The sequence below is a fragment of the Thermobia domestica genome, chromosome 12 (genome assembly GCF_964235325.1).
Source record: "Thermobia domestica chromosome 12, izTheDome1.hap1.1, whole genome shotgun sequence".
NCBI lineage: Eukaryota > Metazoa > Arthropoda > Insecta > Zygentoma > Lepismatidae > Thermobia > Thermobia domestica.
In genome coordinates this window covers 165,585,942-165,612,069 of record NC_137465.1, presented here as the reverse complement: position 1 = coordinate 165,612,069, position 26,128 = coordinate 165,585,942, and the positions used below count along the sequence as shown (strand labels likewise).

General features: G+C 38.4%; 1 protein-coding gene across 3 annotated transcripts in view; it reads right to left on the bottom strand.

The window, feature by feature from the left end:
* The window catches only part of LOC145666810 (glutathione hydrolase-like YwrD proenzyme), a 125,623-nt gene extending 105,439 nt beyond the window's left edge, over positions 1-20,184 (bottom strand). The window contains exon 1 of one of the 3 annotated variants that reach the window (XM_081734374.1): positions 20,096-20,184. Coding sequence is in view for 1 of the 3 variants with exons in the window: in XM_081734372.1 (XP_081590498.1) it covers positions 18,378-18,446 (69 nt within the window). In the remaining 2 variants the exon portion in view is untranslated. Of the gene's footprint in view, positions 1-1,443; positions 1,579-18,377; positions 18,486-20,095 lie in introns of those variants that run through there. The other 2 variants (XM_081734372.1, XM_081734373.1) reach the window with 2 other exon arrangements.
* Positions 20,185-26,128: the final 5,944 nt, after the last annotated feature.

Here is a 26,128-nt window from a genome sequence, read left to right as displayed (position 1 = left end):
ACAAGAGGAAACTTTCTTATTTTATATATAAATAAACCCCTCCATAACAAGTTTGGAGCTCTTAAAAGTAGCAGTATTACCGCCGACCGCCCCCCCCCAGAAGTCCGTCCTGGATCCGCCCCTGCTTTGTGCCCATAATTTTAAAATTAACGCTTGTGTCACTTTTCAACACTTGACTTTGCAGTAGCTTTCCAACGAATTAGCAGGAAGCCCAAACTTATAGGACACCCTGCAGGTAAATACATTTCTTTGGACAGTTTCACTGCTCCAAACTAAGATTTGAAAAGTGTAGTATTGTTAATTTTATTATTATTGGCACAAAGGAGATCAACCATATTTTAAGCTATTTTTGTTTTCATACAGAGTAAAACAATATTTGACAACATTACAGTAAGAATGTATCATGCACTTTGCAGTATGTTGCAGCACTTTAATAATGGTGCACTATACGTACACTCTAGATCCTGCATATGTCCGATCCATACATTACAAGAAGGCAATACGTATTCGATACAGGTAAAATCTGTATATTTCATATGGACAACCTATTAGCTATATACATCCAATCTATACATTACATATGGCCAACCTGTACGCGACATACGTATAATCTATATGCTGCATGCAGACAGTCTGTAAGCTACATATATGCACTCTGTATGGTGCATACGGATATTCTGTATGCTGTATCTGGACAAGCTGTGTGCGACATAAGGAAAATCTGTATAATACATACGTACAATACGTATACTGTATCTAGTCGTACGTATGGGGCACAAGTACAATATAGATGCTGTCTCGGGGTTGAACGCAAGAAACATACGTACAGAACGTATATTGCATACTTCTTGAAATCATGCTCCGTCCTGATAGTCAGTGTATGTCGTCATTATTAACCCACATGCTACATACGACCCTGACGTCACAAAGCTAGATATTACCTCCGTATATACTTGTTACTGCAGATAACGTCACACGAATGACGTCATTGCACTTGTGCAGACAGTACGTATAATACATACTTTTTCAGCTATACGTTTGCTGCAGGATGTTATATACGGTTGTACGTTAAGTCCAGAAACTACAGGAATTACGAATGTAACCTACGTTTTTAAGTATGCCACCTACATTTTTTTTTCTCAGTGTGCCTTCCCTAGTAAGAGAAGGAGCTGGCAGGTAAGCTTAACATTGATAAAAGACAATCTTGACAGGGAAACGAGAACATTGATACAAATAGCATACATACTATTTGTAAATTCATGACTGTACACACCACTGGCAACACTTACTCTCATTATGTGTATTCCGTCCCCTCCCCCCCTCTTCTTTCCTCAGATCGTAAAACCATGCTTCTACGTCATGCATCGACCAAGTTCAAATTATTGATTTAGAAGTTACACACACACATCATTTTTATCGAAATGAACAGCTCGTCGAACTCACCAACTAATGAACTGCATTCAACATGCGCGAAAGACATTGATACGATTATTTTGTTAAATCTTCAACAATTTTCACTATGATTTCAGGTACTCGTTCGAAACTATATACATAGATGAAACGGACACTTCTTCTGGATCAATACATTAACCATATGGGCGCTATAACGAGTCATGAAACTGCGCAATCGCACAAGGGACCACGTGTGTGGTACACTGCTAAGACAGAATGAAAAAAAAAATGGTAGGAGACGTCTTCAGATGATCACAACAATTTATTTTTTGTTTCCTATTGCTACAGTACGACAAAATATAAATGTGTGTATGTGTTCTTTTTCCCTTTAATATTACACAGTATAACTAGATTGAATGTCTATAAATAGACGATACCTGCTGACATGTTCGCTTCGAGCTCGTACCTTGAATGGCTTTCATTGCCTTAGTACCGGTACTGTTCACTGATACACTGTGGCACTTGTGTCATACGGATGGGCGTCCTTACCCGTAAAAGAGGGTCTTACACAATTGACACAGAACGTTCAGATTTTTGTTTCTTTAACATTTCGTTTCAGCATTGATGCTCTATAACAGTGGTCGCCAAACTTACGTACCGTTTATAAATACTATTGTGAGTTACCAACAAAAGAACTACCAACTTAAAAAAAAAAAAAAGTCTTACATTTGTTTATTACTTTGTTTATTGCCAACCGGAGCGTTAACGTGATCTACCGAAAATGTCCCCGCGAGCAACTGTAGCTCGCGATCGACGGTTTGGCGATCACTGCTCTATAAGATGAGGATTTACCTAGTATGTGGCATCCCAACTATATGAGCTTCACCTAGGAATAAAACTCAACTCTCTTGCGCTATATGCTGAAGCTCTGATTGTAAAAGTCCTGGCTATTCCACCGTCTCGAACGTTATTCACATATACGTCAGCCAAAATATTCAATTTTACTATTTTGTGTGTGTGTGTGTGTGTGTGTGTGTGTGTGTGTATGTATGTATGTGTCAGCATGTTCTATGCACTTTCCTATATAGGCCTAATAACTGAGATTGTCATTGGTTCATATATCGCGGATACGAGTGAAATTTCAGTTTAGATTCAGATACGAGTAGTATTGATCCTTATGTGTTTCTTAAATCTTCGTATCTGAAATTAACAGTTGGCGCATACAGTGGCGTAAACAGAATTTCGTCAAGCGGGTTGAAGCACTATTTCTTTAGAATAGGCGGGATATATATATATATATATATATATATATATATATATATATATATATATATATATATATATATATATATATATATATATATATATATATATAATAACTGCATTTACGTTCTTTATTAGCAACGAGAGGCTATATAGGACAAAGTGTATAGTTTAAAGTGGGATCTGAACTGCTGTAGTGCGTTTGATGCCTCCCCATCGTGAATCGAACCCGGAATCATACATTAAAGGCAAGCACTGGCCGCTACACCGGTGACGAGGAATCTGGCAAACTTGTTAACAAATTACAAATTTCTACAATAGTATTAGCAAACAGTGGTAAAACCAAGGATCTTGAGGATCTGCCCATATATATCTTCATTCTATTAAATAATGAAGTCAAAAAACAACCGAGCATCGGCACGTCTGATTGGCTACTCTCGTTTCCGTCATCGTCTGATTGGCTACATTTCATTGACACCACTGCTAACCAATACATCTGACGTGTTGCCAACTACAGGTGTTTCCATTATTCTGATCACCATCTGTATATGGCCAGTATTTTATTTTTTTATTTGTTACTATTAACTAAAATTTAAAATTTTAATAGTAGGATATCCAAGGGACATTAACTTTCATTTCTGATATCTAACTTTCCGTCAGGCTAAAGTATATTTTTTAGGATTCACATTATTATTAATCAGTATTGAGAATTTTGAAAAAGATGTAAAGCGTACATTAAGGTTAGTGGAGATATAACAACATTTTCTAAGAATGAGTATAGTTTCTTGTTTCCTTTGCTGTATACTTGTTATATTCATTAGGGTATTTAAATATATTTTATCTATATAATGCTATAAATTATGTATATATATAAAGGCCTGAATTGAGGATTCAATCGTGAGAGGGTGTCGATAATTTTAATTTTTAGAGTTGGCAACCTTAACTCATGTGTAGTTTTCGAGAAAATCGACGAAAATGAATTTTTACGGTGCTAAAATATATATCATTCGTGACCAACCAATAACAGTAACACGCCACCTATTAAGTAAACATACTGAAACATACCCCGATTAAGACTTTTCATTAAAACATTACCAAGAAACACTATGGTTAATGAAATATATCAACCTAAACTTCTCATTAACTCCTAAACTTTAGTTTTAAATACCTTTTGATTACATGGTTTCACAGAAGTAGACATTTCTTGGAAATATGATTTTGTACACAAACATTGAGGGGAAGGAGTCTCGTATGTGTTTATATTTGTATGCAATGTTTACGCCCTATTGGGAGTTTACCTTATAATAATTTTAATATGTTCCTTATGTGAATAATGTAACATTATGTTTAAATTAACAAAAAACACTAGTTACCATTGACAAAACCGAGATTAACCCAGAAAACACAAACCTCTATCATTCGTTCTACTTGTAATCTCCACAAGGCCCATCACTCTTCATCTAAATAATAATAGGTTTTTTTTTTTTTTTTTTTTTTTTTTTACGCACAGAAAACCCTATTTACACTATTGCACTTACATATACTAGGTTCGAGGAGCACATGATTTGGGTGTGTTCCAACGGCTGAGATTCTACTGCATTTTCATGGCATGTCAGTACGCTCATAACGCGCTCATTTAATTACTAAGTTTAGTATTACTTTACAGACATGGAAGTGGGATACAAACTTGAGAAAACCAGAAAAAAAAAAAAAAAACTGGGAACAATTAGGTAACGAAATCAAAATTTTTCATGTATATTATAGATTTTTAGGAAGTCATGTGAAAATTATTTTTCATTGAAGATCATCTATGTGATAAAAAGAACTTTATTCAATGCAGAGTAATTCCTTAAGTTGCGATCTAGGAAATTATTCACAGATACTATTTCGTGGGCTAACAAAGTACGAAGTTCAGAGATGTCTTCAACGACGACTACATTTCTGCAAACAGGCAGTTTTTGAAACATTATTTTGCAGTACGGCATAACAACAACACTAGGGGCAGGATTATAACTTTGTGAAAGTTTGTTCCAGTTATCGAAAATGAGCTTAAACACAGCCACATCTTGCCCTACTCTCTTTTGATAACAATTCCTCAGGAAATGAGGAAAATCAATCCCAATCTTTTTAATTGTAAAATGATCTTGACTTTGTTTTGAATCAATGCAGCTTCAAATTTTGAGTCTTTTGTCGCAGTGTAAGGGGGAAAATTAGGTGGCATGTTGAAAATTACATATTGTTACGTTATTTATGAGAAAGATTCAAAGAGTGGAGTGTACTTCTTGTAGAGATTTAAACTTTAAATTTGGCATAGATGTCGGATTTGTGATGCAAATAAAGGAAATACTCCAAAAACTGGAAATTTCTCCTCAAAGGAGGAAAATTTGGGGACAAAGTCAAAATTACATATAGTAACGTGACTTGATTCAAAGCCTATAGGTACTTCCTGTATACATGGAAACTTGATATTTGGCAAAAGTGCAGGACCCTGGGGGTCTGTAGTCAAGGGCGCCGACCCTGGAGGCCCGGGCCCCCCAAAGTTCACGTGGGCCCCCTGTATTTTTATGAATATGTATTTTTATATGTATTTTCTTTTGTTATATGTATTGTTTTATGCATTTTTATGAATGCCACCTCCCCTCCAAAGCTACAGAGAAATCGGCGCCCTTGTTTGTAGTACGTTAAAATTGCATATGGGCTCACAGCTCACACTGAGTCGTTACCGTTTCAGATTTCCAGGATTGAATGCTTCTGAGTAAGTATTCTGAAACAATGCTGAATTTTATTGAAATCCTAAAATTGAAAAATGAAATTAACAAATTTGTCCTGCAAACAAGTTCTATAAAATATCACCTTGATAGAAATTTTGCCTGCCAAGTTACTCTAAGCTCTAAAGTTGTAAATTTTATATTCAGATTTTCGAATTTCAATAGAACTTGCAATATTTTGGGTTTCTATTCTTTTTCTGGCCGAACAAAGTGATTAACGGACGAGAACTTGGTTCTATTTTCCACGTCTATGTGTTTGGTGGAATACTTTGTAGTTAAACATTTCTGCAAGGCAGTGACGTAACTAAAGCCTTGGGAGCTCCCCCGCAGACAGCGTGTAGTGGGATCCCTTCTCTACGTCCCACTTCACGATTTGGGCCCCTTATGGCTTGGGCTTCCCTGATGTCTTGGGCCCCATCGCAATGTGCGGTCTGCGGGACCCTTATTTACGCCGCTGCTGCAAGGTTATGGCTATTTTATAATCAATCTATTAAGTTTTGAATGTTTACAATTTATAAATTATCATTCATTAGCGATAAATAACAAGTCTAACAGGAAGGTCTTTGGTAAGGGCAATTAGGTCTATTATCAAAAAGACAAAGCAGATAATCCCTGACCTAGTTGATATGCAGTACTACACTTAGATGACAATCGGTTTATAGTAAAAAGCTATCTTACAATTACGATCTTCAGTTTTTTATCGTTGCACATTTTACGTAATCCACTTAAAGCATTTAGATAAAATATTTTCTTTTCAATGTTAATAGCTTTGTATGTACGTGAATAAATGAGATTTTCGTATTGTTTTATATGACATTGCTTCAGTATCTTGTAATGGCAGGACCAATCATCACGCTGCAAGGAGAAGGGGAATGACATTCCTGTTTGGGCGCCTTCCGCTAACTACCTTTTCTCCCGACTGACCCTCAGACACGTATTGTAATATAAAGCAAGCAGCACAAGACTATCCTTTTCGGTATACAAAAATAGCTGTCCACCCTCAAAAAATCTCTGCTCTATCGAAAAAAATAAGCTGACCTCGTTACTTGTTAAGATTCTACCATGGTCTACATAGTTCCAATTTGTCATGTCTTTGTTTGGTTTAAGTTTAGTGTTCCTTTTCAGAACAAGTCCATATGAGACGTTGATGTATAGTTTTATCGTGGGATCGAGACCATACGAATTCCTACTTTGAATCAAAGCCAAGAAATTTCAAAGGCGCGTACGCCAACCGTTTAACCAAGAGGAACTTCACAAATAGTTCCGGGTTCAATTACCGATCATTTGACAACATTTAGTTCCTCTGAGGAAACACTGCGCGGACAGCTCTAATCACTATCTGATTGCAGCTGCGGCTCGAGCCAGAAACTATAAACGAGGCACAGAGCCGAGTTGATTTTAAGTTTAATGTCCTTTTCAGCAGCGAGTCTATATGAGTCGAGACCTACTGACTAAGCTGGAATCCGAACCACATGAGCTCCAGTCAAAAGTCGAACCCAGGACTCCCACATCAAAGGCGCGTACGCTAACCGCTTAGCCACGGAGCTCAAACCAGACACAGAATATGCATTGATACATTGAGAATTTTGGGTAGAGTTACTATATTTCTAGAGATGCACGCGTGACGAGACTAGACGAGAAATGCAAAAGTATCATCTCGTCTCGCAGCCTCAAATGTTGGTCTCGTCTCGCAAATGTGAAGTCTCGTCTCGCGTCTCGCATAAAATTTTGAGTCTGATCTCGCGTCTCGCGCGAGACTTTCTCGCATGGTCTCGCAGTCTCGCATATATTCTGGGTCAAAATTTTGCAATGTGTTATTCTATGGCTGTTAATGAATGATGATGTGATATTCTGTCCGAAGGGAGGTATTTGACCTAAAAGTCCCTTGGCAAGGTGAATCCATGGTGGTTTGCCATTGCTTTCCATGGGATGAATGTTCATAACATCCTAAGGAGACGGAACCTAGAGTTCAACATGGTATCCGAACTTGTGTCCCCTCCGCTCCAAATTAAAAGAAAAGTTGTGCTGGAATTTGATTGCTGGATCATTCATTTTTGTCAAATTAATAGCATCATTTACAGCAAAACCAGCATAAATTGTTACTGGATCCAACATTGTTTTCCAGGTTAGAGATTTCCAGCAATGTTTTCCAGTATGCCATGCGGGCACATTTTTACCCCGAAAAAATGTCACCAATGTAATTAGGATATAAAGAATATAACGTTTCCGTATATGTTTTTCTGAACTCATTGAACGAAACCCGGATCCTTTTACTATATCTATATGTAAATTGCTTCGGCTTTATTTAACCGGATTTCAACCTTCTCTTTGCCTGCTTCTAGTCTGAGGAATGCTCTAACGTCACAATATCAAAAAATTGACACGGATTGTTCCCTTAGAATAGGTTTGAACTTTCTTTTCAGAAAGTTTAAACTCTCTAGCATTAAATTTGTGGAAGCAGCAGAGAAAATATAAAAATACGTTACTTGTGTAGGAGAACAGTGCTGTCATCTATTGTCGCCTATCTCCCTTTACACCAACCACCAAGGAATAACATTACTTGTGTCAACGGACTTGTGGATAACGCAATATGTTAACAATTGCGAGAATCCAAATATCCAGCAAACTATACTTGATACGAAAAAAGCTTTCTGGATCAATTTCCAGATTATACAGTTGAACTAACTGCAGTGTTGCCAGAATTCGCATTTTGTCAACTTTCGCTTTCAACTTATATAGTGTTGCCAGATCTAAAAAATAAAATTACTGACAGATATAGGGCAATTCCTACCATCTCCCACCAAACCTATAGGGCCACCCTACCAACCAGTGTTTGAATTAAACTTCCGAACTAGAGGGGGATGTTTTTGATAAATATATGGAGAGAAAATACTTATTCCATGTAAAAATATCATGTTATTTCTGCGAGCCGGGCCGGGGATAAACTTTGACGAGAGAGGATTTCCCCGCCATCCCCCAACATTATTCGCTAGTAGTAATGTGAAAAAGACAGAAACAACAGAAATATCGCATTTCGAAGCGGGAGTCTTATTCGCTTTTCAGACAAAAACAGAAGTTCATGTATTCGTGCGCGCCCGCGTGTGTCGCAAAATAAAGTCCTAAATCGATGCTGTAATAAATTTCCAATTTACAAAGTTTTTCTTTTTTAATGATGTTTAGAAACTAAAGAAGGATTTAATTCTGAAAATCAACCTTGAATAATAATAAATCTCATAAAATGTCTATTGCCCCAATCACTTTTTTGTTCCTCGAGGCATTAACGCTCAACTTAGAAAACTCAATAAATGTAAAATCACTAAATATACAATTAAATGTAATCCATAAATGTTGCGAGACTGCGAGAAGTCTCGCGAGACTTCTCGTGCGAGACTTAACTGAGTCTCGTCTAGCGTCTCGTCTTGCATGGTTTAGTCTCGTCTCGCGTCTCGCAAACAATTTTCAGTCTCGTATAGCGTGCAACCCTATATATTTCTAATATTCCAAACCGGGATACTTTGTTGCAAGTCTTACACTGAGAAAAATTACGTATGTGGCGTACGTAACAACGTTGGTTACATGTGTAAATTCTATAGTTTTTGAACTTAACGTACAGCAAACGTATAGCTGTAAAAGTATATTTTAAACATACTTTCTGTATAAGTGTTCCGAATAAACGTACTTTCCGTAAGAACGAAAGAACTATATATAGGTGGTCAGGATCTCATCAACTGGACGTATGTAACATACAGGTGACGTATGTAACATACGTATATGTCCGTAACATACAGAAGACTTTTAGATGTCAGACATCCTGCAACGGTATGATGGAACACCTAAACGGGAAAAAGATCAGTTCGTATGTAGCATATGGATAACGTATGCTCGATACTGATTTCTGAAGTAAATAAAAGAATTCCATATATTTGTACAATATACTGCTGTCCGGAAAACGGATTTTTCTCAGTGTACTTCCGCTCTTTCTTTCAGTAGAAGCTACCTAACCAGCACAAAAGTCATTTTTATTTCATTCCTGTTTGGATGTATCAATTCCGATATTTAGGAAAGTATAACGCATCTTAGTTCCATAAATTTAAAATGAACAGCATGACTTGACATTCTCTGTTAATTTAATATTACATATACATACTTGTTAATTTAATGAAAACATCTGAAAAAGTTCAAGTCTGGAGATTGTTCGAGGAATGGGAGAAGTTAACTTCGCCCGAGGCTCCTCAAACCACGCCGCAACAGCTTCAGCTGTGTGAATCTTAAACTATGGTGTCATTGCTTCGAAACAACATCTGGACCATAGGGTGCAAATGGGCCCCTAAAATAGAGATATAGTCACGGACAGTGGCGTTCACAGTATCCGTCTGAATTGGAACCACTGAAAACCAAGATATTTCGATCCACAGCATGACACATTGATGCTAGTGGTCTACTAATCCACGCTTAATTGCATGCATGGAGAACATGCCCGCGACCGTTCGGTCTATTTGATGGACGGGTTCCGCGAGAATGTAATGCACCCCGCTCGTGGTTGCTCGTGCTTGAACATACGTTCTCGTGCACAAGGCACCGCCAAGATTTGTCCCTTAATCTTGACACCTAAGTGTGTAACCCCCATTCTCTGAGGGAGTGGGATACGCCCACTGCGCGGCCAGACCGAAGTCCTAAGTGCCTACCAGTTGACCTACTGGTGGAGGTGGTCCTGCTAGCGAGTCAGGCCCTACCATACTCTGCAGGCATGGTGCCCGAGCGTTATAAGGCGAGCTCACCTCCCGCACATGTTCACCGTTACCCAGGTTCCTGGGATTGGTTCCCATATGCTACAGAATCCCACGGTATGACCACAACCCGGCAGAGTCCAACCCAATCCGGGAACCCCAGGCAATGCCCGAAGGGGCTAGTGTCCCGGCCCTACCTACCTATATCTTTCAACTGGCAACCGCCGTGTGTAGAAGTAGCACACACACGTCGAGATGCTGTGCATCTCTTCCCGGATCCAATGGTACGTGTTAAGTCACTATTTGAGTTTGGAACCGGCCCATTTCCTGCAGGGTTAGCTCCCTTTCGCGGAATTAGTACCGTTGCCCAGATATCTTGGATTGGACCTTTCCCGTTTCCGTTTGGTCCTCCTGACAGGCAGGAATCCGACTCTCCCCTCCCGGTAGGATCGTCCAAGCAATACGGGACTACCTCTCTTTTACGTGTTGAGGTACCACGTACACGCTGATATACTCAGTATCTCTTCCCAACCCAACAGCACGTGTAGGTCGCCGTTTGGGAGAAGGGCCGTGGCCACTGCTCTCCCCCGGTAGGGCCCTCCAGAGGACTACCTCACTTTTTACCGTGTTGAGGTACCACGTACTCTACCAGATCCAATAGGACGCGTTAGTTTCCCATTTGGGAGTCAGCGGGAGTCCCATAGGAATCCCTCGCCCCTGGCAGGGTTGGGGGAGGAAGAAGACTCGGGGAGTCCTTTCCTCAGCGGAATGCATGCATTCCTTGTCAATTGCCTGCTGTGCGTAGGAGCCCGTCATCCGGATCCCTCCGAGTTGGAATTTGTTGGTACTCGGTATTTATACTATTTACAAGGATTAACTCCTGCTGCAGACGTTCAATTCCATTGTGTTCCTGTTGGAGAACTCCACGCCTCTGTCGCAGAAGCTCGCAGTATCTTTCCTTGTAAAGGTTAGACACTGCGGTGGTGAGCCTACCCAGGTCGCCGCATAACGCTTCAGAACGCAGAGCGTCCCTCAGCGGTATATGCAGCAACCTTGCTCGCTCAGCTGGTTGAACCTGCTGAACAAGCGCGCACTCCATGATAGTATGTTCTGGGGTACCGAGGGCAACCCCACAATCACACTGTGACGCTCTAGCCAAGCCCAATAAATGAAGCTTGGCATTGTACGGACCATAAAGTGTACAAGGCCTTTCCCTGGGCGCATGTATCCCATTTGCAGCCTTTCAGCCACATCCGGGAGCACGTCATGGGTTCTCCTTCCCTTTTCGGAATCATCCCATTCCGCCTGCCATCTGCTCACTACCCCGGGCTTTAGTCTCTGCCTTTGTTAGGTACAGACGGCCGAGTATATCCACTGTCTTCTCGGGAAGATTTTTCCTAATCCAGTAGTTAGCAGCTCGTTCGAGTATCCTCTGATGCACAGGGACTATTCCCAGAATTGCACAGAGTTCGTTTCCAGGGGTCGTCCTATATGCTCCACTCAACCGCATAAGGATCGAGCGTTGCACTCTGCTCACCTTTCGGATATTGTCATCGCGCACGACAAGCCGATGTGCCCACGTGCTAGCACAGTATGCCAGCACTGAGGTCCACAAGCTGTCATTGTACACTTTGACGTGGCCGGGTTGGAGTTGGAACTTCCTTCCTCCTAGAGAGAGGATCCTCTGTGCTATGTTACTTGCTCGGTTGCAGGAATACTCAATATGCTTCTGCATATTGAGTGATTCATCTAGAATCACTCCGAGGTATTTTGTATACCTAACCCTCTTGATGGTCTGCCTGCCGAGTTTAAGGATTGGGTCCCGGAGGAGCCTTTCCCCAAACAGCATATAGACCGTCTTGTTGACTGAAACAGTCAACTTATTCCTGTTACACCAGGCATCGAGTCTTGCTAAAATAGCATTCCCCTTTGCCTCTATTTCTCTGCGGGAGTCCCCACCCGTGAATACGAGCAAGTCATCCGCGAACGCCACGAGATCTATTGCCTCCGGCATTCCCAGTAGCTCCGCCCCACAGCATGACAGAGTTCCTAGGTAGCATGGTTCCATGGTACCATGCTTCATGGTTGGGTGGAGACACTGCGAGTCATATGTTGCTTTGAGCTTCCGCCACATATAAACACTGCCCGTGGTTTGAAATAAGTTTAACCTTGACTCATCCGACCATATCACACATTTCTAGTTATCAGCGACTCATGTGAATGTTCTGTGCATCATTGACGTCGTGCTAAAGTATTATGGTCCCTTATCACCCGTGCAATTCAACCCCTAGGTCCATACATGTAAATCGTGACGGGCTGTGATTGTTGCACATAGACTGTGGGAGGTGTAGTTTGAGTTCTCCACCACTTGCACCATAGTCGCAGGACTGCTGTAAGTAACAATACATTTTTAATACTCGGCGAGATCTGTCGCTGACGGTTTTCTTTCCAGCATTGTTGAACTTCATCAATGTGGTTTGCCGTGAGATTTGCTTTGAAATGGAGCTCTGCTTTGAGGAAACATAGATTTGGGAAGCAAAACATAAACGTTGGAAATAGTATTGAGGTTAGATGCAGTGGCGTATTTACGATTTTGTTTCGGGGAGGGCTTTGCTAACTTTCGGGGGGGGCTTTGCCTGGAAATGTGAAAATTGTGGAAGATATTTCATATATTTTACTATAGTAAGTAAGATTTCGGGGGGGGGCTTAAGCCCGGAAGCCCCCCCCCCTAAATACGCCACTGGTTAGATGAAATTTCCACATTTTAAAAATAATTTCACGTTCAGTTTGAACTTCTATTTCTTTATTTAGGAAGATGGATGATTTAGGAAGGGAAGCTTGCACACTCTGCAAAATAATTTTGCCTTCATCACCAAAGCACTCATCAAGCTCCTTTATAATAGCATCTAACACAGAGTAAAGAATATCAACCCTAAAACTGTTATCGTTCAGATATTCCGACGTTTTGGTTGAGATATTGTCAGAAATTATGAAATTGGTAAGGTTATGGTTTGCAAACTTGGACTTTCTCTTAGACTCTTGGCTTGGTAACGTTATTTTAAGTTTGTTTGGAAAAGACTTACTAATGTTTCCTCCGTTCATACATGTCTACCAGTTGCCCCGATTTGGTCAGGATAGTCCTTTCTTTTTAGACCTAGTCCCAACTTTTTTCAATTAAAGTCGGGACGCGAAAATTTCCTTATTTTTTCTTAAAGACAGTGCCGTGCAGTGGAAAATCAGCGTCCTCGGCGAAAATATACGACGGTGCCCCTCTACTTATGAGTGAGATCGACAGACCAGTTGCGAAGCGTAAGAAAATTTTCAAAAATAAACCCTGCTTTCACTTGATTTTGAGCACTTTTTTTTATTACTTTTTCCCTTCCATTTTATATATGTCCACATGCATTTTCCTAACATAAGTAACATTTTTTCTCTCTTTTTTTTCTTTCCTCCGGAATTTTGCGCCTCCTTACATCGGCGCTTGGATCCGTCGCCCCCTCGCCCTCTCCACATCACGGCACTGCTTAAAGAATGAGTTATTTTATTTTATAGTCATGAATACTTTTTCTTACAAAATGTATACGGCTCATTGCTAACATCTATAATTGAAGTCAACGCATATGAATATTCTATCCAAAAGCAATATTTCTTTTTAAAAACAGAAATACGATAACTATTGTGTAATGGTGGTAAAGAAAATCAAAGGAAACAAGAAAACATTGTTTATTAGCCCGTCATCGCCGTGGACATTGTCCCTTGCGTCAGACCCAACATACTTGCTACTTTCGTAACACTTGCAGCACATAACTGAGTGTCAACAGTGTGGAAATCAGAGAGGTTGAAGATTTTACACTATCAATATCTGCTCAATTCACTACACACTGTCGTTCTACTGCACTTTACGTAGTACGGAGTTTTCTCTAACACGTCATCACCTACAGCCCGGTACTTGGATCACCGTTTGACCGTTGGCAACACAGATATCTGATGTGTTTCGAACTCCAGGTGTTTTCATTAAATTGATAACATCTGTATGAAGTTGTTAATGTAAAAGTATGTAATACCAATAATAATATGTTAGTATAAGACAATTAGAATAGGGCACACAAAAACGGAATGAAAAGTTTGTCACGACTGTAAATCGGAATAAAATGTAAATTTACGGGACTGCCACAAACCTTAAGAGACACGCAGAGGCGGATCTAGGAGGTAAACACTAAGGGAGCAGCCAGAACCCAGACTATGATAGGTATCTCATGAATTTACTATAAACTTTCAAAAATATATAAATAATATCTTCAATTATTTTTGTCGCTCTGAAAACTGGGGGCCTAGGCCCCCTCTCCCCGGCCTAGATCCACCTCTATGTGCTCCTGAATCAATAAGATATAGCCACCTTCAACACGTCAGGAACATTCCTAGTTTCTGAAGAGGTTTCAATTTTACAAAATACTGGATTGCATCATTTTACATACCACACACACCAAATTATTTAGACATCGAATGAGAGGGTGTTAGAAATGGTGGGGGTGAAAAGAACAATTTTTAGATATTATTAAGAAGAGGAAGAGAAACTAGTTGGTACATTGGTTAAGAAGGAACTGTATAGGGTCTAATAAGGGACGTTCTAGAGGGTATGGTGGCAGGAAAGAGGGGGAGTCGCGAAAAAGACTACAATTAGGTAATGGACGATATGAAAACAGAAAAATTGTCAGTGAAGACGAAGAGTTTAGCGGAAGACCGTGGAACATGGAAGCTTCTCAGTTGCAGTAAGTGACCTGCTAATAATGACAGAATACCTGTGATGATTATGATGACTTGCCCGTAGCACTACGTATTTTGTTAGCGGTATCACTCAATTTCGTAAATACATACAATTCTGACATTATTTCGTACCGCGATATAAGCTTCATTACAGATGCTATTCCAACATCTTTAGGTAGTTTTATTTTTTCTCAAATAACACGAATTTTGTCGTCTTCTTGTTTTGATCGCAAATGTATCAATTATGTGATTCATAGATATAGTAGCGGCTATTTCTTGTTTGATTTGCAAAATGGTCAAAGCAGACGTTCTCTCTTGTCCTGATCTATTCCGCAGGTACGATTGAACACTAAGGGATTGTTTGCATTCACGTGAAGACACCGGTAATTTGAACGCGATTTGAAATGAAGCTCTGCTTTGAGGAAACATAGATTTGGGAAGCAAAACATAAACGTTGGAAATACTATTGAGGTTAGATGAAATTTCCACATTTTAAACATAATTTTGCATCACGTTAATTTCGAACTTCTTGAGTTGAGTTGATTTTGAGTTTAACGTCCCTTTCAGCAGCGAGGCTATATGAGACGTGGACCTACTGACTAATGTGGAATCCGAACCACATGAGCTCATGCCGGGAATCGAACCCGTGTCTCCCACGCCAAAGGCGCGTATGCTAACCGCTTAACCACAGAGGAGCTCCCACTTCGAACTTCCGTTTCTTTACTTAGGAAGATGAATGATTTAGCATGGGAAGCGTGCACACTCTGCACAATAATTTTACCTTCATCATTAAAGCACTCATCAAGCTCCTTTATAATAGCATCTAACACAGAGCAAAGAATATCAACTCTAAAACTGCTTTCGTTCAAATGTACCGACGTTAGGTTGAGATATCAGTAACTATGAAATTGGTAAGATCATTGTTTGCAAACTTGGATTTTCTCATAGTCCCTTGGCCTGGTATATCAACGTTATTTTTCTGAGCAAACTTACTTATTCTGTTGAAAAAACTAAGTATGGATGCTTCTTCCATTCATACATCCTGTACAGGGCCTTCCGGAAGTGAGCGTAAACCCCCCTTTAGTTTCAACAGTATAGTGTTAGTTATGATAGAATGTTTGTACCAAGGGCGGATCCAGGACGAACTTTTGGGGGGGGGGCGGTGGGTTGTAATACTGCTACGTAGAGCTACTTTTAAGAGCTCCAAACTCTGGGATTGTTTTCTCTTTATTGCCCTCCCTGGATCAACCCCTTGTCTGTACACAGTTACCTTGAAGTCTTACGAGTCTTTAGAGTTATAAACATCGGTATAATCACCATCCATGTCGTAACACAGCTGAATTCTGCGCCAAGTTCTCGTAGATGTTTTGCGGAGATACTCCGGAGTCACGAGGGTAAAGGCGTGTCCCACAGCTACTTGTAATTCATGCCTTGTGTGATATCGAGTGTTTCTTACTTGTTGGTTTATGAAAAACCAGAGAGCATTGTATGGTGTCTTCAGATCGGGACTTCTTTGACACCAGGCAAAGGAAGCTGGTGAAGATACACAACTTCTTCCAAACTAGCGGCCAGAAAACGTCTGATTCAAGTAATTGCGCACGTGAATCGTGAAGTGCGCTGGTGCTCCATAATGCTGTATCACAACCAGGGGCGTAAATAAGGGCCCCGCAGACCCCGTATTGCGGAGGAGCCTCAAGCCATCAGGGGCACCCAAATCATGAACTGGGACGTACAGAAGGGGCCCCACTCCACGCTCTTTGCGGGGAGGCCCCAAGCCTTTAGTTACGCCACTGATCACAACAGTGTCTTTGATACTATTTTCTTCCAGTTGAGACAATAGACAATGCCAAGCAATGTTACCAAACAAATGTGGGTAAAACCTAAAACCCTCCGAAAACACCAATTAGGGGTCCGTTCACTTTCGGACCACTCTGTAGTATTTTTTCCACCGAGGTAATGAATGCATGAGCACCTGCTGTAGAGTAATAGAAATGCATTCAGTCCGTCCATGATTCCAAAAGACAAAGAAATTTGGGATGTTGAGTAGAGTTGTCAGTTGTATATATAGACCAATACCGTCATAAAATGATGATGCTTTTCTTCATCCCGTAAAACTTCAAGAATTACACAGTACAACATGGCTGCTATAGTTTGATTGTGAAATGATCAACGCAATGTTGAAGAATCCGGTATATTAGGAGGTTTTAGATCAAGTGATATTTCAATATCTTGAAGGCGCCTATGAGGGAAAATAATTTCGGATATTTTGTAAAAAGTTAAAAAAATTCTTTGCTTTCTTGAACATTCAAATAATAATACCTAGATTAAGCTGATGGGCGTAACAATGTGTATAAGCCATATAAGAATATGCTTCTTTGAAAATAGCTTGAACTGAAATATGTCCTCTTTTACTCTTGCACCATCGAGACTAAATTTATTGCAAATTTTACATCTTCTATTGGTTTATCATACTATCATTGATGACATCACAACTTGCATAATTTTATAACGCTGAATTTCGCATTGAATTTAATTCTGCAATAATAACTTCCTTCATTGCTTCATCACAACACATGATATAAGTTCATTCTGCGTTTCAAATGACAGATAGGCTACGTTTACTGGTGCTCTTTACATTTTCAGAATGGGATCAAATGTAGATGGGATGCATTATAATTGTAAAATTGAAGTAACGAGTATTGCCCTTTCAAGCTCCTTCAAAACAAACTTTAAACCCCAAAATTTAACAGGCTAGATACACTTATGTACCATAAACTGATGTCACACATACTGTGACAATTTTACTCTTACCCATAAATACTACTACTGAATTATATAATAATAATAATAATAATAATAATAATAATAATAATAATAATAATAATAATAATAATAATAATAATAATAATAATAATAGAAGAAGAAGAAGAAGAAGAAGAAAAACAAATGATAACTGAATAAATCAAAATCAATTTTGGGGCACGTGAGACTTTTAGCGGGACCGTTGCACCCTAGAGCCTCCTTTAATATCGTCACTACTCGCGAATCTAATATAATCTGACATTACATACTACTCTTGTGCAACGGGGGAGAAGGGCATGGTGGCTTAGTGGTAGAGTGCTTAGCTCAGGCGCGTGGGGTTCCTAGTTCAATCCCTGGCTAAGCATGCTTGTGATAAACAACATTATGTCCGTGGGTTTTCTCGGGGTACTCCCGTTTCCTTCCACTTTCTCGTTCCACCATTTTTTTCGTCATCATTCACTCGCTTTAATAATCGTCTCCCTTAACCTAAAGAGCATAATCGTAGCACGAAAGTGAAAGATTTCATTTTTCTTATTAAACGCACGTCCTGTTAATAACTAGTACTTACTGTAGCTCCCTCACGTTCTGTTCCCCTCCCCCCAGAACAAAATTTTCTGGAAGAACGTGTGATTAGAATTCTATTCTATTTGGGAGTACTTACCCCATTGGACGAAATAGAGAATAGAGTTAAAATGAAGAAAAAAGCACTTATAATCACTTGAAAAGCCATTGTGGAGGGAAATAGTCCACACACTATCCTGTATTTTGTTTGAATGCGAACTCTCGCTCGTATTGTCAGTTTTTATTACAAGAGTTTTATCTCCTAAGACCTAGCACATCAATGCCATCAAGCGCAAATTTTCTGAAGGAACATTAACATCTAATGTTTTGTCATTATCTTGCAGAAGAACGTGATTGTTACCCGTTAGAATACGTCATTGTTGCTGTTTCAGTAATCATTTTTATTTTTTCTTATTCGTTTGCTTTTATTCTGAGCCTTTTTTGTTTGACCTTGAGACGAAAATATGGAATATATAGAAAAAACTCATAGAACTTTGTACCTTCTTCAAGGAGGTAGTATCATTTGTCATTCAAATCTTTTAACGTAAATTTTTCAAGAGCTGATAACAATTATGTACTTCAATCACATATATAAGTAATGCGTCGGAATTTTTCGTCAGTGTTATTGATCAGATTCATACAATCATTTAAAAAGCTCCAAAGTATCATTCTCTCGCGACAATATTTTTTTTTTTTTTTTTTTTTTTTTATGCCAGCGAATTTCCCATGAGTTGTATTAGCCCATGAAACAAATTCATAATTAGCTGAAATTTGCAGGGTTAGCTCCTAGAAATGTGCAGAATGAATCCTGAAAAGTCCTCTAATTTTCAATGTCTGCTTCCATCCAAAATGGCGGATCCAAGATGGCCGCCAAGCTCTACTCGTCCTAAGTGAAGTTTTCCTCCACATCTCAGTCAAAAAAAAAAAAAAAAAATCATTTTTCGATTGTGTAAAAACTTGTGTACTCTGCAAGAATGACTCTTGTGATTTAAACCTAGATTTGCCCAATAGAAGAATTGTAAACGAGCTGTAGGCCTAGTATAGATTAAAATTTAACGTAAAAGTGTTTTTTTTTTTTTTTAATATCATCTGTGAATGTTAATATCATAATATGTTAATATCATCTGTGAATGTTTCGCGTATATTTCAGTGAAATCTGCATCTAGTTTGAACAAACTGTGACAACTACAAGCAAAAATGTATTGTCTTTAATTTCCTGCAAGAATGACATTGGTTGTAAACAGTGCAGACTTATTAATTTAGTTTATATACTGAAATGAATTAAAGCTTGCGCGACAAACTGTCCTATATTTTAATAATTATAGTGTACGTACTTCCATACCTTTTTACAAGTTACCGTATCAGAATAGATTAAAGTACTGAATATAATCAATTTGATGAATTTACGATTCTTGTTTACGACGCCATTAAAGTAGTTGCTCTATTTTATTCCAGACTTCGAAGAATCCGGTTGTGTTCTCTCTCCGGTGAAATGTTTAACTGGGTTAAGTAGGTGCAGTAATAGAAGAATCCGGCTCTGAACACACCAGTGGCGGATCTAGCCCAGGACCGGGGTGGCCTAGGCCCCCTCGTTTTCAGAGTGACAAAAATAATTTAAACTATTATTTATATATTTTTGAAAGTTTATAGTGAACTCATGATATACCTATCAAAGTCTGGGATATAGCTGTCCCCCTTTCAGTTCTTACCTTCTAGATCCGCCACTGGACACACTTACCTTTCGCAAATTGAAAATACTGTTTTTTGAAACGAAACAAAACACACAAAAATCAAGAAAAATCTTCAATGAAAACTTACCTTTGGCGTAAGTTCTTAAAAGCACTATATATTCACACACTGCGAAAACACAACTTTCTGTGTTTTCACACACGTGTGTACTAACAAATTGTTCTGCAATGGTGATGACGGTTGCCAGTTCACTAAGCAACTAATATGTTTCATTTTCTTTATAATTCTGCTTTCTCAACCCTGGCCTATGTTTCGTTCCATTTTGTTAAACAAACTGAAATATTTTTTCTTTTCTTTTCTTTTTTCTTTCTTTCCTTTAAAAAAAAAAGAAAAAAAGAGGCGAGACTTTTAAGCCATTGTCATGTTCCGACTGTTTATTAAACTGGATCTTTTCCATTGTCGTCTTTCCTCGCGTTTGATGAATTGAGTAGCCGCCTCCAAGTATCTCCGTGAGCCTAAATGAAAGGTCAAGAGGTCTATTATACAGGCGCTGCTCCCATCACTTCAAACATTTCCCTTATCGTTTTCTTTGTACCCGCCACTGCAACTGTTCTTTACTCCAAGTGGCGAACGTTTGCTATGGAAAATGAAAACGGGAATTCCATATTATATTATTAATACATTATTATTAATCACATTGTATTATAATATTCGTCTCAAAATCTTGTTCTTAAATACATTTAGCCTGCGTTTTTTCCAAGTTTCACAACCATACAGTACAACAGGCATGATCGTCGTTTTAAATATTTTAAACTTCAAATTCCTCGACAGAATTCGAGACGAGAGAAGATCTTTAACTGAATAATAACATGAAATCCTTGCTTTCAGTCGACATCAAATTTTTTCGTGATTATGGCTTTGGTCTGTTAATAGTAATCTTACGAGTTAGATATTTGCAAGTATCCACTTTGTCGAAAGTATTATTTGGTATTTTAACGCATCCATAATTTGCAGTATTACAATCCTGACGAACTTCCATGTATATACGTACGTAGTTTTCTCTGCATTTACTTCTAAGCCCATATCCCAGCAAGCGTTCCAGACCCGTAGCCAACCCAAAAACTTAGGAGGAACCCGGTAGAAGTTTGGGGGCCCGACCCAATCCTATTATACTTCATCACCATATTATAGTTTATTTGCAAATCTACCGTGAAACTTTTAGTGGGGCCAGCCAAAGTTTAGGGGGGGCCGGCCCCTCTAGGCCCCCGTGGATACTGGCCTGAAGCGTTCATTAAGATTTCTACATTTCTTTATATTGTTCTTATATCCCCTATTATATTTAGGCCTACATCATCAGCATACGCCATAACCTGGTAAATACCATTCAACGCTTGGACCTGATTGCGTCTTTGATTTTCCTTATAGCGTACTCCAGAACAAAGTTGAATAATAATGGCGACAACGCATTTCCTTGTTTCAGGCAATTCTCAACGTGAAAGCTCGTGAACGAGAATTTCAATAGTCCAACGTTACTTTGGGATTCATTTAAACATATCTTGTTAATTTAACTTTTTCGGTATTCCAAATTCTGCAATAATATTTTACAATGTCTCTTTCCTAACCGAATCATAGGCCTTTCTCAAATCAATAAATAGTTGATGTACCTGGGTATTGTATTCTCACTTCTTTTCGAGTATTTGTCGAATGGTAAATATTTGGTCCATAGTTGATCGATTTCGTCTAAATCCGGAATGATAATCTGCAATAATTTCATCTGCGTATGGGATCAATCTTGCTAATAGAATGTTTAAGAGGATTTATTGGATATTGACAGAAGATAAATGCCTAGATAATTATTACAATCAGTTTTGTTGTTTTTTTTTGTGAATTGGAACAATGATTGATTCTTTCTACTCTTGTAGCAATTTTTCCTTGTTCTAGATAAGGAGAATGAGTTTGTGTATCTTGTTCCACGATTTTCCCCCTTCAGCTAAAATTAAGTCAGCCAGAATTTCGTCTACATCCGAAGATTTGTGTTTCTTTAATTTTTCTTAAAGCGATTTTTAATTTTGTTAGTTTAGGTTCTGGAATATACGGTTTTGCTGTATGCATTACACTTTCTCTACGAACATTAGTTTTTGGCTGCGTGTTAAGCAAGTCGTCAAAGAAATGTTCCCATCTATTCAAGATGCTTTCTCGATGTGTCCTTTAATATTTAAGCACGAGGTTGAGCCTTTCTTGAATTCGTTTATGCTCTTAACAGATACCCCGAATATTTTTGTTTTTACTATTATCTTCAAATTCATTAATTTTAGTCTTCAAAAGATCGTTTTTTAATTCTAAAGGTTGTGGAAGTCTTCCGCCAGATGACAACGAAATTTTTGTAGTTATCTCAGATTCTGTGTAGTTCGGATGTTGTAGCCAACGCTGTTTCGACTGTTTTCTCTTGATTAGTCTAGTTCATTCCTAGTCGAACCATAGCTTGTTTCTACGTATTTCCGAATGCCTAAATTTTTCTTTTGCTGAAATGTTAATATTACCTCTAATTTCAACCCAAATATCCTGAACACTAGTGCACTCCGAATCTTAAAATCTATTTGACACTTCAATCTGGTATTCTACTCTGATTTGGCTCTCCTCTAATTTCTTTAAACTAAACCTCTCCGTTTTCAGATATTGGATATTTCCTTTATTCAACGACAATCTTTCTTTTTTTTAGCTCTACTACCAAGTAGTAATCAGTATCACAGTCAGCTCTTCTGAACGACGGGGCATCAATTGTGCTAGATTGTTTTCTTCTGTCTACTAGAATATATTCAATTTGATTATGTGTTTTTCCATCTGGTGAATTCCAAGCAATGTGGAAATTTTGTAATCTTCACGATAAGGTTTTTGAATGTTGTAAAGTTCACGACGTTCCAATGCCGTTGTCATAACTTTCCTCATGTAGACTTTTATTCCCTATAATTGGTTTGAAAATATCCTCTCGTCCTACCCTCGCATTGAAATCCCGTAATAGAATTTTCATATGGTATTGCGGGAGTTGGTCAAATACCCGTTCTATTCTTTCGTAACAATTATCTTTTATATAGTTCTCCTTATTTTCTGTTGGGACACGTACATTTGAATTAATAATATCACACCACTGACCCTTAAGAGAAGTAAAAGAAAATCTATCATTAACAAATTCAATCCATGTAATTCTTGGTGTTATTCGTTTGTTAACGAAAACCCTATTCCTAGTTGGTAATTTTTAATCGCTTCCCCGTAAAGAACGTAAAATTTCCGGGCTTGTGCACTCCATTTCCTTCTCATCTATCTTTCTGATATCCTACTAGGTCCATCCTCTATTTTTATAACTCGCTCGTTACGGATTTTAATTCGCATGTCTTATAAAGACTTCTTATATTCCATGTGTCAAAATCTCATGTCCATTTTACTTTGCTGAGTTCGTGCCAAATTAACAGTTCTGATCCGAGGATTCTGCGAATATATCAGAACAAGTTTTTTTTATTTTTTTTTACAGGATGCTGTTGTTAACCTCCCCAAGCTGGAGGACCACTCCTAGTCGTCTGTCCGCGACTGCTTATTCAGTATATTCGCAGCTAACCTCTATCTCTAGAAGCCTTCTCCTCGATCTGCAACCTGAGGACGCGCCATGTCATGGTGACAGGTAGATCATATTTCATGGAAATTAATATAGCTATATTTTAGAAATACAATAGGCACTGATTATCCGAACGCAGCTTTAAAACACACAGGATATATGGATGTATATTAAGACTGTAAGCTTCGATGCTGTAAAAGTCGTAAATTAAAAACAGAGCCTAGTCCTAATGTATCATGCGTTTGACTGTCCAAAGTATTCCTGATATTATCACAATGTTTTGTTTTACAGATACGTAACTTCATACATATTTTTTGTAAGTGATTATACTCTTTACATATTCTGTGCCAATAGCAACTGTATGAATTTATAATACAAAACTGGTAGGCTATACAGAAGAATATATTTTTAAAAAATATTTATAATGTGATATATCGAGGGCATCTTATGTAAAGGGCGCCTGGTACCCTTCATAGGTTCCTTAGTAACAGCCACTATTTGAATTTATTATATTGCTAGTGTCATAATGAAGAGCTGAATGAGGATACAAGTAGTACTATGCATCAAACGTCGCCTTCCACGTATATTACCTGAATTAAACAGGGTTACCTTCTTTTACCTGGCCCACGTATGCTAAGGGGATTAAACTATGATTACAGTGTTTTATGTATTTATTACGTTAAGTAACCAAGAGATTAACGTGAAATTAAGCCGGAACTTTTGTTAAAAGGCGACATTTCATCATATAGTATGATGTATATAGGATAATTAGTTTTTCAATTGAAGTAATGAGATTTCAATTATTTTGGATTGATATCGCGTGGCAGATGGTGCCGCTGGCGCCATTACTGTCTGGTTATGCCGCGGCTGTCCTTTATACTTTTGCCGCCCGTCCACTTTGTATATTACCGACTGCCCGGCAGCCGCACTGTATTGAACGTTAGCTTTCCGCTGGCGCCATTATTGTCGCGAGTTTTTAGCCCCGCCCGCTTTGTATATATGCCGCTCGGTAGCCGTGGACGCTAATGGTATTTTCCTTTATAGATATCGGCACACTTTGTATTTATTTAATATTTTAACTTAAGTAAGAAGAGAAAGTTTACTTACCTTTGATGACACGCCCGCTATTTTGCTGGCTATTTCCTGGTTGTTTGTTGTTGCAGCTGTATATAATTTATGGCCATATTGCAGTGTTGTCTGTAATGAGAATAATTACAGTGATTCTTTTTCCCCTAAATAGGTAAATTTTCCTTTCTTTAGGGATTTTTTGTACTGTTGCAGCGAAAAAAGGTAACTAGATTTTCGGTAATTTGTATGTAAGCTATTGAGTTTTTCCTTTTATGTACAGTGATTAGACTACGTATAGTTACCTATAATATAATATTTCACGTAATGAGACCAAACCCTAATTATGAATTATACTTTTACTTTCTATTAGATTAATTAGGAATTTACCTTGCACTTTCTTTTATTTATATAATTGGAAAATGGTCAATATTATTTAATTTTAAACTAACTATTTTACGGAATTAATTAAGCTATAATACTTACCATATGTATATACTTACGTATGAAGAATTGAGCTTTGCCACTTGTGATCTTTGATTGGTGGATTTGTTTTTCCAATATAGCGGCGTTGCGTGATCGTTGAACAGAGGTTCCTCCATACTAGGAGTTTAAAATGTGAATATGCGCGTTTTACTTGCATTTTTTTTGAAAGGAGAATAGGAATATTGACTTTTATCAATGCAATATGTTACTGGAAAATTATAGACATCTACTGCCTCTCAGAGGGTTACGCCCTCTCTGTGGCATGTGATTTTCTATACAAATGTAGTTATGAAAAGAATGGGATGGGCTAAGTGAAGTTAGTTATTAACATCGGTATTTGGGCATCAGTTTTGAAAAGGGTTATAGCATCATGTTTTTACCACTTTATTTATTTTCATTTATATTTTTATGATAAGGTACACAAAAGAAGTTAGTACAATGAAAATACCACATGTGAATATACAATGAAGGATAAATAAATTAAATAAGGTAAGAAAATGATAAGTACAGGTTATCACGTGAATAGCGAAATATAATTGAGAAGAAAATAGGTGCAAATGGGCAAGAATACCAGTAAAATGTGAGATAGTGCTTGTGTGAAAATGTACGATAATGAAAATGAAAGATGAGATGAAGTGCTGTCACATCACAAACAGATAGAAATTAGTCAGACAGATGCAGGTTAAATCTTCTGTCCCGGGGCGACTCGGGACTAATGATCACAGGGGGAAGCCCTTGTTAATTGTGAGGATCTCTGTGTTAAGATGGAAAAACATGAGGAATATGAGCATGAATGACATAAATGGCATAAGTGTCGCGTTCTGCTACTGTGAGGTTTGAATTGCGGACATATAAGGAAATAAGTATATTCAATGGGGTATGCTTGTAACGAAATGCGGCATCAGTGAGAGCATCAGTTCGAAGAATATCCAGGAAAAGTGGATGGCCCGTTCCGATTCGAGATGTAATGTACCGATTTCGAAGTTGTGCAATATGGTCTGTGA